The sequence below is a fragment of the Haemaphysalis longicornis genome, unplaced genomic scaffold, assembly GCF_048455015.1.
Source record: "Haemaphysalis longicornis isolate Haplotype H1 unplaced genomic scaffold, Haemaphysalis longicornis Haplotype H1 scaffold_2, whole genome shotgun sequence".
NCBI classification, from domain to species: Eukaryota; Metazoa; Arthropoda; class Arachnida; order Ixodida; family Ixodidae; genus Haemaphysalis; species Haemaphysalis longicornis.
The window spans coordinates 97,505,798-97,521,429 of record NW_027526295.1 but is presented as its reverse complement, the minus strand read 5'-3'; the positions used below and the strand labels follow the sequence as shown (position 1 = coordinate 97,521,429).

At 47.4% G+C, this 15,632-nt stretch overlaps 2 protein-coding genes across 2 annotated transcripts in view; one reads left to right on the top strand and one right to left on the bottom strand.

The window, feature by feature from the left end:
- LOC144169046 (mannose-P-dolichol utilization defect 1 protein-like) overlaps nucleotides 1–2,207 on the bottom strand; it is a 67,366-nt gene extending 65,159 nt beyond the window's left edge. Inside the window, exons 1-2 of the mRNA XM_077698043.1 lie at nucleotides 1,966–2,207; nucleotides 1,145–1,210 (exon numbers count right to left, since the gene is read on the bottom strand). Of these exons, the coding sequence (XP_077554169.1) occupies nucleotides 1,145–1,210; nucleotides 1,966–2,053 (154 nt within the window). The 5' untranslated portion in view covers nucleotides 2,054–2,207. The remainder of the gene's footprint in view (nucleotides 1–1,144; nucleotides 1,211–1,965) is intronic.
- Nucleotides 2,208–2,686: 479 nt separating this feature from the next.
- The window catches only part of LOC144169045 (uncharacterized), a 52,272-nt gene continuing 39,326 nt past the window's right edge, over nucleotides 2,687–15,632 (top strand). The window contains exons 1-4 of the mRNA XM_077698042.1: nucleotides 2,687–2,864; nucleotides 7,005–7,096; nucleotides 10,385–10,680; nucleotides 12,349–12,488. Coding sequence (XP_077554168.1) covers nucleotides 2,723–2,864; nucleotides 7,005–7,096; nucleotides 10,385–10,680; nucleotides 12,349–12,488 — 670 coding nt within the window. The 5' untranslated portion in view covers nucleotides 2,687–2,722. The remainder of the gene's footprint in view (nucleotides 2,865–7,004; nucleotides 7,097–10,384; nucleotides 10,681–12,348; nucleotides 12,489–15,632) is intronic.

Here is a 15,632-nt window from a genome sequence, read left to right as displayed (position 1 = left end):
CGGTGTGTCGGTAGAGGCAGGTGGTGGGCTCCACTTTGACTCGACGTACCCATGGCAACATCGGCAGCGGCACAAAGGCAGCGTCACCGCAGCCACGTGCTCTTTCACTCCCGGTTTTTATGTGACTCGTTCTCTTGACGGATTGATGGTTCACTGACATGCCCCACCTATCCCTCATGCAATAAAAGGCCCCTTGAGAGACTGCCACCACCCTCTTTATTATCGGCACAGGAACCAACAAGTCTGTGGGGCATCATTAATATTGATCCCCATTCCGTAACTCTAGACACTTCTGCCTTTTTTGCCCGCCGCGGTGGCTCAATGGGTAAGGCGTTGTGCTGCTGAGCCCGAGTATGCGGGTTCGATTCCCGGCCGCTGCGGTTGCTTTTCTGATGGAGGCGAAAAGCGAAAACGCCCGTGTGCTCGAGATTTCGGCACACGTTAAAGATCTCCAGGTGGTCAAAATTAATCCGGAGCCCTCCACTATGGCGCACCTCATCGCCTGCGTTTCGTCGGCACGTCAAACCCTATAATCAATCAATCAATCATTTCTGCCTTCCTGACCCACACTACAAACCACCTCCTAAATCAAGGTTTGCAGGTGTTACCATTCGGTCCACCATTGTGTTTTCCTAAAGTTGGCTTTCCACGAACTCGGAAATAGGAAACAACGCCTATACAAGTTGAAGAATAACTGTGCTCAGTGGTGCTGGCTGGACAGCAGCTTTTACATGCTGACAGGGGACAACCACAGGGGGTAAGGTGGTCTTCCACAAAGGGAATGAAATAAAAAAAGAAAAAGAAAAACTGGAATACTCGCCTTACGCTCACTAGCAACCATTGCCACGAAGTTACTGGGAGAAAACAACTTGAAAAGTTTCAGGCGAATAAGGCCCACACCAGAAATAGAGTTGCACCTGACAGGTTTTTTATTTCCTTATTTCTTACGTCACCGCAGAAACACGCGAACAGGAAGATACAGCTTGTATGAATTACGAAATGTCTATACTGTGTACCACCCAATAAATGTGGCTTGGGGCATAATTCTTATACAATTTGACTTGCACGCTCAGTCCATTGTGCCCGTTCCCCGAGTCAATAAGGAAAGCCCTTTCTATGACGCGCTTCGGTTTTTCCCACTTACCTAGTGTAGAGCCAACTATGATGCCGTAGCCTAGACATTTGCTTAGCGCTATCTTGAGGCAGTCCACTGGAAGGGAACAACGCAGAGAATATCAACAGTCACCGACACATCCCGCAGGCTAGATGCAAAAACAAAACAGTGAAACAACAGACGCTTCTTCGAATTCTGTTCGAGGGTATTACTTGTTACTGCCTGAACACGTCAACACAAGCAAGTAAATAAAGGAGTAATATATTTTCAGCTACGTGATCGAGACCAAATTGCCTTACCTCCGCGTTGAAAAGCTTTTGAGCAGCGCTTAGATCTTTAAACCAACGTCAGTATCCGTCTGTTTTCCTTGTCAAACACCGCAGTTTCAAAGGAAGGCAGCTTTTCTACTAAAAATCATACGTGTCAACACTTTTAGAAAGCATGGGTGGCGCGATATTAAGACGCTTTGGTTATCAGTGCTGGACATACTGCGGACTATACGAGAAGAAATCCGGCATTCGTTTTTTACATGTATTTACATGCAGAGTCCTCGGACTACCAAGCGGGCTATGCGCTGCGACTTTGCTGACAAGTGAGCCGCACAGATAAATTTTTTGCGGATGTACTGATAACAAACAGCCGTAAGCTTGACGGTCCTGCACCTAATTATGAGGAAGTGAACATTTTAGAGACTCATAGAAAGTCGCCCACATGCGTGCCTTTCGAAGACTTTTTGCCTTCGTTATTTCCTCCAACGGAGTTCTGGAGCGTACAACACAGCAGACGACCTGAGCGATAGCGCACGGTGCTACTAGTAAAGTAGGCGGCTGCTTCTTCAGCTGTAGACTTACCATTCGTGAAGTTGTTGCGCACTACTATCTCCTCGTAGCACTTGCCCGGGAAAAACGCCTGTAATATTCGCTTCATTATTGTGCCCATGATGTGCGGTTACCGCCACGAAAACTCAACCACGGCGATTTGGCGACTCGGCCCGACTCGGCTGACTTGGCTCTGTAGCTGTGAAAACCCTAGCGCGGAGAGCGAAGAAACAGCCCAAGGCCACCCCCAACCTCGCATGAAATTTGTTAGTGTTGTGGCTGTTGCGGAATTGTCATAACAATCCAGTGGCTATTGGACATTTCAATACGGTTAAAATTTAAAGTTTTACATTTCTATGTTTTATTGTTTTCGCAAATATGAAGTGTACGGCAGAGTACGGAAGATTCTCTACTATTCAAATTTTAGGGCCACATTTCAGTGTTCGTTGACTTCGGTAACTACGCCGCAACATGTTATCCGCGTGGCTGATTATGAAGTATATAATTTTGTATAAAAAAGTAAAAAAAAAACAATATGCTTTTATGTTAGTTACGCACATAATTTTTAAGGTCTTCGTAAGCTTGATACAGTGAGACTTCAAAAATTTTCAGAAATGTCAATGTGCTTTAGAGGACACTGATTGCCGGCTTGTATATTTTACACATTAATGTAGCGTTTTTAATCTAAAATTAGCCCAATAAAACAAGAAACCACTGTTTTATTGGTTGGTTTATGCCTCCAAGCTGTCAACATTGATGGACACAACCTTTGTCGAAGAGCGTTTGGAAAATGGCGACCAGTGCCGACGAAAACTGTCATGACGACCCAAACTTTGCGGTGATCTGCTCGTTTATCCTAAATTTCGGCGAATTATGTGGCGTCAACATCTCCATCTCCGAGCTACAGTCCATGCTCGAGGATACCAAAAACGGTACGTGGCCTCTTGCAGCGTCACACTGGCGCCGACCGTGCCCCCTTTCCCCCCTCTTGAAATTACGGCCCGTTAGCGTCGTATTGTTTTGTGTTAAAAACTGCGCACCATCGGCCCGCGTTCGTGGATCGCGAAATAATGCCTCGTCGGTGATCTGCCTCCAAAAGAAAAGCGCGTACGAATCGCGTAGTCGCGCGTCGCTTTTCTAATACCCGCATTCGCGAAAGCGACCTCCATGGATCGGGGCTGCTTGCCCGTCGTTGAGATTGCGCTCAGTTTGCGGCACTACTTGCTTGCTGTGCGCTCGCAGCCGCTCGCAAAATCCGCCTTGTCCGCCTCCGATTTTACTGTGGTCAGCACGCCAAGGCGAACGTGTTTTGCAACGCTAGCTGACTTGTCCGGGTTTGCGGCGGAGGATATGCGTGCCATAATGCCGATAAAGAGCACCAACGCCGTCCATAGCCGTGCGCTGCAGCAACACGCACTGCGCTGACAGCGCTGTTAAAGGCCTCTTCGCGTGATTGTTGCCCCAGCCTTCTTGGTAGCAGGGTGCTGTTTTGCTTAATTGCAGAGGCCTCAGCCGCCGCTGTCAGTGCCGAGAGCTATTGAGGCAGCCGATTGGAAAGAGGCCCGTTTATTCGGCGCTGACCGGAACATGGAAGCTGGCGGCGAGCAGAAAAATAAGCGGAAGCTGCTCCCGCTGGCAAGGGTTGGACTGGCGCCCCCGCCAGAGAACGAAAATGCTTCGGGAGTGCGTAAAGTTTATCTCGGCGACGTGATCGCCTCTAACAACCTCGCGATCGCGCGCTGCCCGGCGGACTTGGGTGATCTTGAAGTGGATTTTGTAACGATGTCGGCAGCTCCGTTTTCTCCCGCGCCGTAGTGGCCGTGCGGAGAGCTGTCTGCGCGCGACGGCGTTTTGTCGTCTGCACAGTCGCCGCCGCGCCTTCTCCATGTGGCGGCGGCGTCCGTCGATGCTTTGCATTTCGTGTTTGCCTTGCGATTTCCTGGTCTTTTTTTTCTTTCTTTTTTTCCGTTCGCGGCGCTGTGTAAGCTGTGCACTTCTCGCAGACGGAGGAAAAATAGTTTCCCGATGGCGCCAACAACTAAAAATGCAGTTTGCGGGCCGAAGATGTTGCACGCATGTGGCGGCCGGGCCCGATTTGATTGATTGTTGCGTAAGAATGCGCAGAGAAAAGACATGTATTTTTTTTTTATCAGAAAGTTTTTGTGTCGTTGAAGTTTCATTTTTATCCGTGGCATTGTCGACTTACCTTTTTTTCTTTCATGCGCCCGCTACGAAAACCGTAGCAGACGATCTGCAGTATTTCTTTTTTGTACAACTTCTGATCCCAAAGATCCTACTGAGAGCACAAAAATTGCGTGGTTTGGTGCCCCGACTGCACGTTGTGCCGTCATTTGCCAACTTCCTTGAAAAATCGGCTAGCGAGAGTGCTGTCATTGTGAAGTTGATGGGCTGCAGACACCAAGCAAGAAATGTCAAGAGTGCAACAGTGTATGGTGCTTCCGCTGATATAAAAATCGTTTTCACGTTCACGCATTAAAGTCAATTTGTAACCATCTTGGGTGCTGAGTGCGTGTTACAATATAGAAATCTTTTATTCGAGGTTGTAGGTATCTGAAATTACATGAATTCTCAGAAAACTCTCAAGACACAATGGCAGCAATATTCTTTACTTGTATTTGACTATAGTAATTCTTTTTGTAACAAGCTAAAGCCATTCCCATTGTAATCAAGTTTCGTATTAAGCGTTTTTCTATTTCCTAAATACATTGTGCCCCCCCCCCCCCCCCCCTGTTTCATGATGGAAAAGCTGTTCTAGGTGAGCTTGGCAGTATTTGTGTTCCAGTATGTACAAGATACAACCCAAGATATAAAGCGAAAAAAATGAGTCATGATATGGGCACAAAACCAAAAGCATTTGCTCTGGAATTGGGCATTCAACCATTTTTCCTTTTAATTTAGTGCCCAATTACCTAGTTATAGGAATGATTTCATCCAGTTATTTTGCTTTCATTTCGAGACATCACAAGTTGTGACATCAAGCCAGCGGCTCATTCTAGCTGCAGTCGTAAAAGTTGCCCCAAGGATAGTGCCAAAATGAGATGCATGGCTGAAAAGAGCGCGAAGATGCGCAGTAGAATTCTTTACCACAACTGCTTTTTCAAAAAGAACTCACAAAGCCAGATGTTGGCTTGTGATTCTCATTAAGCTCAGAATTGGTGCTTTCAAAGCTTCCTACATTCTGTGCAGCGAGTTTCTACTCTAGCTGGCAAATTGGATGTTTTTACAGCTTTCTTGCCATTTGTTCTGTGAATACACTTTCTACTTCCCTCTTTTGTTTCCCTTCTTTCTTTTCATGACTTAACGCAATATTCTTGCGTAGAATTGTGTAATGGCCGCAGGTTCTTATTCCAGAGTTGAGGCGAAAACCACACTTTCGATATATTACACTGAGTCAAACGAATTTTTACTTTCAGTAATGGGTTTTTAGGAATGGATGTTAGACTTTGCATTTGTTAAGTGGAGACATAAAAGCAGTTTCATATTCTGCTTTTATGCCTTTGTGCGCTATTTCTATAGCTGCGCTGCATAAAAAACTACATTCTTTGAAGAACCATGAAGGCAACGTAGAACTTAGTTTCAGTCAATAAATTTCCACGGCGGAGTGGCAAACCTGCCAAATTTGGTTGAAGACTTTAAAGGGACCATAAAGACGGCGTAAACCATTGTTTCATTTGGCAAGTCGCATTGCATCACCCATTAAACTTGATTCCAGCCTCCAAGAGACATTTTTTTTTCACGAAGAAACGATTGTTAGTGTAGACCAGCTTTCAAATTTTACCCTATGTAACGTCACCAGTGATGTCATTGGTGATGTACTAAGACCAGTGCTGTCGGTGTGTTAATAACTCCTCGCCAGCATTCGAGGGACACAATCAGATGAAACCAGAGGCATGAACAACCATGCTCGTTAGCGGTAGGTTTTGTCATCGCCTGCAAATTGCACAAGCGATAAGTGTATATCTCAACATCTATAACTATAGGTGTCTGTGATTAGGAGTGGAAGTTGTTTCTGGATGATTTTCACCATGATTTTCTTGCATCAGACTTTGCTGCTGTTTCAAACCAGAATCAGCCCATCCACTTAGCCCAGCAGGGAATATAGAAATAACAATTAATATACCGTGTTTTCGCGCGTATAACCAGCCCCTGCATATAATCCGCACCCCACGTTCAGCTTGCCGGAAAAGAAAAAACATACAGGAAAGGCAAAGGTACTGCTCAAGCAACACATCACATATAATGCAGACACAAAAAGCGTACATTTAGCAAGTGGAATACATTGACTGCAAGGTGAAAGTCACAATTCACTAATGAAATTCAGTTGTTAGAGTGCGCTCGTCTTTGTTTTTTCTTCCTTGTCTTTGTACGTTTTGAGCAATTGCTGCCGTGGAAGGCTTAGTCAGTTTCACTGCGTAGGAGTTTCACGGCACAACGGGCATTTCCATGAAGCTGCACTAAAGGAAATACCCCGCATATTATCCGCACCCCTACTTTGCCACTGAAATTTTCGCATTTTCGTTGCAGGTTATTCGTGCGAAAATACGGTATATAAAAATCTGCACGTCAAGTTTGTATGCTGGAATACATATTTGTAGTAATAGAGATTCATAATTGAGTTGTATTAAACTACTTTTACGATTTGTGACATTGGAAATATTGCATAAGAGAAGTTTGTGCATCGTTGTCATTTTCTAGTTTATCGAGGCACTGGTACTGCCAAGCTTCTAAAAATTGTAAACTGCGCTCATTAATCTTTCATTCTCGGCCAACTTGTTTTTTGCCCTTTAGGGCCCTTCTGAGAGCATGTGCATTCTGTTATCATGCTATTAAAGCAGCATGAATTGTTACCTTGCACCAGCCTTGCAGCTGATCAGCTGTATCAGCTATTCCTGCACTGGCAAGGAGGGGTACTGCGGCAAGTTGTGTTGCCCTAACTGATGAATCTCTCTGTGTTTAAGTGAGATGGGGCCAGAGAGCATTGTGGGTTGTAGAATAATTATGTTGCACCTCGCCTCTTACTTCAATTCTCCCCCTCCGCTATGGGACTGCAGTGGACCCGACCCTGATTGACCTACATGTACACCTCCTGAAGAAAGCCAATCGCCGGGTGCCTCGGGAGAAATGGGAAAACGCACTCATAAAGGTATTAAAGACCTCCCTCATCACTTTCCCGTTTCATTACGTCAGTACGAGCTCAACAGTGTGACATTGCATCTCTTTAGCATGCTGTCTTGTAAGAGCACTTTAGCTGCTACGGTAACCAGTCCTCAGTCATCATTGCTTAGCTCTTACTGGAATATGTGAACCTTTCAATGCCTTTGCTGCTGGACACTTGTATTGCAGGGGCTAAAACTTAATTTGTGGCAGTGTTGCACTTCGGAAGTTTATTTGTGGCGTGCAGGTCACAGTTTTTAGCTACAATGGATGAGGAAAGCTCCGAAATACAGCTGTGTGGGCCATTTGGACAGACATTCTTCTCCTGTGTGATGTTGTTCACACGTTTGAGTTCGCAGCGGCATAAAAATGATTCAGAATTAGCTTCAGAAATCAGTGCTGATTAACTGCAATAAGACAAGCTGGTGTCAGCAAGCACTGTTCTCGTCTCACGTTTATTTTTGACTCTCCCTGGAGCACAGCACCGAAGTAAAGCAAAGTGCTTTCTTTCTATGCTGTGGCATGGCTGGGACAAACAGTTGTTAATTTGCCACAAGTTTTGATGACTAAATTTGCCTCTTGCTTCTTGTTCAAGTGCTTTAAAATTGAGTGAAAGGATATAATGCCTTTGTGGCTCCCCGCCATAGTGCTATTGCTAATGATCATTACTAATACCAATTAATGAGAATTCAGCTCATGTTTTACTGCCAGTGTCCATGAGAGCTCAGCCCAAGCTTTTGGGGACTGACTGTCAGTGGGCACACGAGCATTGCTGAGCCCTTCAGTATGGCGTGCCTCAGGGTGCAAATGTTGCTTCAATGCTTTTCATTTCCATGGAAAAATTGTGTTTGTGCCCACATGGCCACAAATTCTTTTGGAAAAAAAAAAAAACTTTCTACAATTGGTTTCAGAATGCTGTTTTGGTGGGAAGCTGTTTTTGAGTTGGCCCCAGATAGGGGCTGAAGCATACCCCCTCAGAAGGGCTTTCATGTCAAAAGTTGCGCGTCCATGACGTAATATTACAGGAGTTTTGTGTGTCAGGCTGCTTTGGAACCAGTGTAAAAGAACTGAAGACCCAAGCATACAGAAGCTGAGAAAGGCAAAAATCTGTCGAACAAGCATTGTATGCCTGAATAAAAAAGCGGTTTGCATACAGACAGGTCACTGGGTATGATTGCGACTGTTTGCTGCATACTGGAAGTTAAGTGGTTGTGAAAGTCATGCCTTTGGATTATTATGCACCATGGAAGGGAAACTCATAGCGATGATTTTGAATAATTGCGAGCAAGATACTGCCAATCGGCGACGGTTTTTCTCTTGCATTGCGTACCAAAGGCTTGCATGGGAACTAAAAGCGACATAGAAGCCAGCAACCAAGATCAGGCCACCATTCATCCTCTCTAAGCGATCCTCAGGTGACAGGTCCAGTCTGGAGCTGTTCATTGTCTCGCCCGTTGGGCATTAGGTTACATGGGGCCTTTTCCTCTTGCCTTACATGCAAGCCGAAACCACCAATGGCTGGCTGCTTCCTTTCATCCAGAGCAGAGCCATACTCTCTCTGGCGCAGTTTCCCGGGAATGGCAGATAGAGGCTAATCGCACCCTGGTGGAGTTCTGGTGCACGCGTAGCTTTCACTATAAAAGTGCATTGCGCGTGCAAAGCGCGTGAACGTGTTCACTGAAGGTAAGTGGCCTTGTTTGGGTGCAGTGCTGTGTATGCCTAGCTAACACGCCTAAGTCGTCACAGATACAGAAAGTGCCCACCAACTGTCACGCTAGCTGGAGCTAGCTGGAGCTAGCACCTGAGTGAAGTATTTCTGGGCTCAAAGTTCAACCTACAACTGCACTTTGATAAAGAGAGGAAGATGGGGATGTGCCATTTGTCTTTTTTTTTTCTTTCTTTCTGTCTTTCTTTCTTTCTCTTTTTTTTTTTTTTTTTGTGAGCAATGGTTGCTGTAGACACAGATTCGTACAGAATCCCATAAAGTGGGCTGCTTTCTGTGGTGGTAGCTAAGGAAGAGACGTTATTAGTTGGTGTACCTGACACTGTAGCCAGCCAGTTTTACACTTTAAATACCGTATTTACTCGCATAATGATTGCACTCTTGTAATGATCGCACCCCTGAAGTTTGTCGTCAAAATGTTTTTTTTTTTTTTTTTTTTTTTTTTTTTTTTTTTTGATTTTTCATGCAATGAACGCACCCCGAACTTGCCGCAGCAGTATGTGTGCCAAGTCTAGCTGATGATATGATGATCATGCTTACCTCTGTTTCATTCCATTTCAAAGCAAACATGGATGCGTTATTGCCGTAGACTTGCCGATATTAGCGATATCGGCAAGCATGCGTTCAATATATCTCACTATATGGACATAATGTACTCACAAGACAAAGAAAAAAAATGCTCTCAGCTTGCTGCGTCGGCCCCCATGTCTGTTTGGATGTCCCGAACTGTGACAGCGGCAGCCACTTATTGGTCGCCCTGTTGTCACCTCGCAGCAAACTCGTTCCGGCACGTTCCGTAATTCATGAGAACACTGCATTTTGCGTCACTTTGCAAAGCGGCTGGCGGTGGTGTGGGGAGTTCTTAATATTTTTTATTTATTATTTTTATTATGTCCCCATGAGACCTGTCATCGTAAAAATTTTGACCCGCAATTTGCTAGCCTTTCCTGTGCTCAAAAGATTTTCGTGGAAAATTTACCTCGCGTAATGAACGCACCCCTAAATTTGCATCAAGTTTTTTGGAAAAAAAGTGCAATCATTACGCGAGTATTTAAATACGGTACATCGCACCATTCCAGCTACTTTGGCTTAGAATGTGCTCAGCTCGGTCGTGCATGTCGCGGCATATTGCACTTTGCAACTCGAATCCACTCTTTTTCTGTGGAGATGTTCTATTGTGGCTGTCTTCTTACAGGTGTCTTTTTCAGGGACCTTTGTTTACTTCGATTTTAAACAAATATTTCTCGGATGGCTGAAAGAGAGTTTCTATGCAGCCTGGTGTGGCCTACGTTAATGAAAGGTTCACAAAATGTATTTCTTCGAAGGTTTATGTTTACACCAATGCCCCCTTTTGTCGTCCAAAGAAATTTGTAATGTACACTTGTGTCAACTGCTAGCCGCATGCTTGATTTCTCATCAACAGGCACTGCCTGATCATCCATATAACAGATGGGTTTCTGTTTTGTTTCCAAAGCCTGCCCGTAGGGACATGGAAGTGCGGTCGTTAGGCCTAACCGCCGAACGCAAACCCTCTCCCTGCTTCCCCACTTGCAGTTCTGCCACCAGGGCCGGGCAGACGTGGAGGGCTGGGAGCTGGAGCGGTTCGGCTACCGCAAGGCCAAGCTGTCGGTGAAGCTCGGGGTGCTGAAGCGGCTGATGGAGGTGCAGTTCGACGCCAACGGCAAGTTCAAGGCGGAGCTGAACCGGCGCGAGGCGGAGGCCCTGCGGCTGCAGCCCCTGGGCAGGGACGTGCGGGGACACCTGTACTGGCTGCACAGGGACGCCCAGCTCAACCTGCGCCTGTACCGCGAGCACCCGGACGACGAGGGCTCCTGGGCGCTCGTCTCCCGGTGGGTTTGGCTGGGTGGGGTGGTCAGTTGGTTGCACTCGTCTTCCAGTGGGTGGGTGGTCGGCCGTACTTGTCTCGTGGTGGGTGGGTGGTCAGCCGGTCGCACTCGCCTTTCGGTCGAGTGCCGGTTGAGTGTCGAGTGTCGATCGAGGCCGGTCGAGGCCGGTTGCAATCGTCTTGCGGTTGCACTCGCCTTTCGGTTGCACTTGTCTCGGTGGGTTTGGGTTGGGTGGTTGGTTGGTTGCACTCGCCTTTCAGTGGGTGGGTTGGTTGTTGGGCTGGTTGCACTTGCCTTTCAGTGGGTGGTCGGTCATTTGCACTTGTCTCTCGGTGGGTTTGGGTTGGGTGGTCGGTCGGGTGCACTTGTCTTTCAGTGGGTGGGTGGGTGGTTGGCTGGTTGCACTCGCTTTTCGGCGGGTGGTCGGTCATTTGCACTTGTCTCTCGGTGGGTTTGGGTTGGGTGGTCGGTCGGGTGCACTTGTCTTTCAGTGGGTGGGTGGGTGGTTGGCTGGTTGCACTCGCTTTTCGGCGGGTGGTCGGTCATTTGCACTTGTCTCTCGATGGGTTTGGGTTGGGTGGTCGGTCGGGTGCACTTGTCTTTCAGTGGGTGGGTGGTCAGCCGGTTGCACTCGCTTTTCGGCGGGTGGTCGGTCATTTGCACTTGTCTCCCGCTGGGTTTGGGTTGGGTGGGTGGCCGGCTGTAACTCGCCTTGCGGTGGGTGGGTGGTCAGCCAGTTGCACTCTCCTTTTGATGAGTGGTTGGTCATTTGCACTTGTCTCCTGATGGGTCGGTGTCATGAAAAACACCTTTTCATAAAAGAATGAGGTCAGTGCATTTTTCATCAAAAGGATTTGACTTGCGCATCTGCCGCATGAGTAGCGAGATCAAATTCTGAATGCAAGAAGTATGTGCCTGTTTGCACTTTATTCGGTATTGACATTTTTCGCCACTTTTAGCACTATTGCATTTGAATTTAATTCAAGCATATACTTTACTGTTCGTACACATTACAGTAAAACCTTGTTATAGAGACACTTAATTAAGGGACCTGGGAAGAAACATATCTCTTGCAACCATGGACTCTTGTATGCAATGTTGCCAACATGGCGAACATAGGAAAACCAACCGAACAGTTTTCGTTGAAATGTCTCTCATAACCAAGTGTTTCTTGTAACAGTGTCTCTTGTAACGAGGTTTTACTGTGTACCATTTGTACACTGTGTACTACCTGTCCCATCTTAGAGATGGCTTTAAGGATGCAAATTGAGCATGGGAAAATGGTGCCAGCATTATGACGAAACCTGGGTTTATGGTGTTCTTTTCAGAAAAAGGTAGTTGCGTTCGGCATCACATAATTGTTTGCACGCTGTACATGTAAATGCTGGCTGCAAACCTTAGCTGATATACACTGTTTATTTATTTATTTTTTTTCCTTTCAGTGTTGTCTTGTGAAACTGTTATCTTTTTTGGAGAGAGGAAAATAGGGGGAAGGGGAGCTCATTTGTAACTATTATCTGCCTCCCCGCGCATCAGCGGTGAGCGGATGCTCTTCAGGTTTTTCCACAAAGGCCAGGGTGAGACACGCTTAAACTGCTCAGCTTGTTGTGGCCGGGGTCGTCTTGCGGCATGGTGAGTTGCGTGACTCGACGGTGACTGGCGTGTGTGCAGGTCACGTGAGGAGCTGGCGCAGCTGATAGCCGACCTGGAGGGGAGCTGTTCGGTGCTCAAGAAGGAAGAGAGCTCCTCCTTGGACAGCGAAACCGGCGAGAGCAACCTCACCGAGTCAGACGTCAAGGCCGCCTCTGAGGGTGAGGGTGTTGTCTTGAAAGAAGGGGGGAGGGCAGTAGGGGAAACTGATGGGAAACCTGGGGAAACCTGCATTAAGAGCACAGCAGCCACCCCTACCCTTACAAGTGGAGATCCGGGGTGGAATTATAAGTTGTGTCCGTTTCGAAGGTGTCCACTTAAAGGGGCCCTGAAAGGCATTTTGAGCACACTAAATGAACTAGCGCAACCGTTGGATTGGGTCGTCAACGTCATCTGTGCCAAGTATTACTCTTTTAAGCGCAGCGGAAAGCTCACACTTTTGTTGCAAAGTTTGTCGTTTTTTTTCTCACCGGTCCCTTCGTGTTTTTGGACGCCGCCATCTTCACATGTCTACATCATCGATTCCCAGATGTTCGTCATGAGCTAGACATCCTGCTATTGGGCGGCTTTTTCACGTACTTCCGGCAAAGAGATGAGTCGTCTGCTCAGCGTCGGCTCTCCGGCTGATCTGCCAGCGAAGTGCCGGAGTGCTTGGGCATTTTACGACAAACGAAACAAGTGTAAAACAAACGCTTAACCGTTTGTATTGAATGCAACACGGCCATAGCACGACATGGATATTCTGTTACCTGAGTACGTTCCATAAAGAAAGCGTTGAAGCCCCGTGGCACTTCTTTCGTGCAATCGCAGAGAACGCCCTGAGCCGAATGCGCGGGTTTGACGCATACATTTTATTCAACTTCAAAACAATCCAGAGATGCGTTTCTAACGAACACAACGTCACAACATGCGTTGCAAGTCTGAACCGCGATTGACAGAAGATGGGTTGCCTCCTGCCCGTCGTAAATTCGGTACTCACCTCGCGCGCGGTTTGCGGGGACGAACAGCAAGTCACTTAACTCTGGCGCACAAGCCGATGGCTTTTAGCCACGCACACTACACATACCCCACGCGAGGTTGAGTCGTACGTCGCTCGAGAAAGATAATCCAGACCATGGGAAGCACTATCCACCCGCAGAAGCACAACGTCGCATTTCATCGCAAAACAAAGGCGTCCACAACACATACCATCGCCTCCTGTAATGCCAAACGCATCTCGCACTTCCCAATGGGAGTGAGTAGTGCGCCTTCAGTGCCCACATGTCGCGAAGTGGGGCCCCAAGCTGAACCGGGATCACGCAACCGTAACTGACTTCTGGAGCGGTTTGTGCCTTGTTGCCAAGGCAACCGATGTTTGAAATTGTCAAAGAAATGGCGCTCGCTCCAGCGCTGGAAAGCTAAGAGCCACGGCGCAGCATCTTTTGCCAACGTTGCCGCTCTCCACCATGCGTCGCCCCAAGCTGAACTGGTCACAGGATTGAAGCGTTTTGTGCACGGGTTCTGTATCGGTTTAAATGACTTTTTCACATGCCGCCGGCAGGAATTACCACCGCCGCAAAATAAGACCCGGCACCAGCAGGGCCACATCTGATACGGCGCTTTTTGGATAAACAGTGCGCGGTGCATCAAGGGAACGAGTGCGCGATCCTCCCCGTGCGGCTGCGAGTTCGCCACTGATAAAAAGTCATGTGCCGCCAGCAACGTACACCGCGAAAGGGCAAGGCCAGGCCGCCGCATACATGCGGCCTGATTTTTCGTTCGGTTTTCCAGCCTTGAGCGGAGTGCGGGATTCATGGGGTCAACAAAGTTCGCCCGTAGCAGACGACAGTCTGAGCAGCGCAATAGCGGAAGTACGTCACCGCGGATGAGCGCAGCATCATGGGAGGCAAGGCTCGCGCGCCGTCAACAGCGGAGAGTAAGTCGAAAGGAGGAGGAAACGCGGAGCGAAGATAATGCACGGTTTTTGATTTACGATTTCTCAGCTAATACTCATCGCTTTAACGAAATTCTTGCGGGAGGAGATTGCTAATACATTGCTTTATTTGGTTACATGTACATCCATGCATCGGCGGAAGGTATTTCAGGACCCCTTTAAGGGGGGACACTGGTCTTGAGGACATTCTTGTTATTTTTTAACGTATGTGCCTGAGATTTACACAGTGAATGTATTTTAGCACCCTGAGCACAAATATGCGGTCAGTTTTCTTCTATGTGGTGTAAGTTCAAAGTTGAGCAACATGTTATGCAATTACGTTTCAGGCAATTTCTTCATTATCTACCTATGAGTCACTCAAATACTTCTTATCTCTTTGGGCTCTAGAAGTACCAGGCAGTGCAACTATACCACTGCAGTAATTTTAGCTTTATTTCTGCTATTGCTGTAAACTTGTTAAATGTCAGGTCATCAATTTCTGAAGTTTTCGTGAAGCGAACAGCACAAAAAATTGTGCTAGAAAAAAGATGCTCTACATTTCTGTGATTTTTATTGCACTATTCAGTCCATAAGCTTTCGGATGCAGCAAAAATGATACAAATCCAACCAGTACATCCCAAGATATTGTACCCGACAGTTGACCCCAGGGGAAAAAAGTTGGTCCTGAGAAAACAAGGCACAAAGTTTGGAAGCATATGTGAAAATGGTCATTTAGGCAACTTCAAAGGGTGACAGCTTTGTAAATACTTATGTTACAGCTACAGTGGAATCTCGGTCATACGAATCTCAAGGGGCGCCAAAAATATTCGTATCACCCGAAAATTCGTATCATCAGAAAACGAGAAAAAATGGAAATGTGCTGCGCATGCGACAGGCGGCGGCAATATGGCGTCGGCTATTGCCGCGAAGAGGTGCAGGTAGCTTCAGCAACCGCTTCTAACCTTTTGTTAAAACGGAGCTCAATGTAAATTAAATTGCTCATGCGGGAAAGGAGCTGACAGTATGGGAGAAGCACTATAAAATGTCATCTACGCCAAATATCCACCGCGGAGGTGGCCCAGCCAGCTGCTGCTGGCGCTCCGAAATTGCCGCAATCACAATGAGGCGCGCGTCTCCCTATTGGCGCAAGTCGTGAGGCTCCTCCCAATGCAGTTAGCGGTAACCGAGGCAGAGGCTGGCGCCTGGGTGCCGGGCTGAATCGTCAGCGCGGGCGTCAAAAGACGCGCGCTCATCGCCGACGCGACGCGCGCACACGAACTCAAGCCTGAACCGCATGCCATTCGGGCGCGTCGGCGTTTGCGCGCGCGTTCTTTTGACGCCCGCGTCGACGATTTCGCCCCCACGTCAGATTTTACCTCGCTCGTAAAATGAC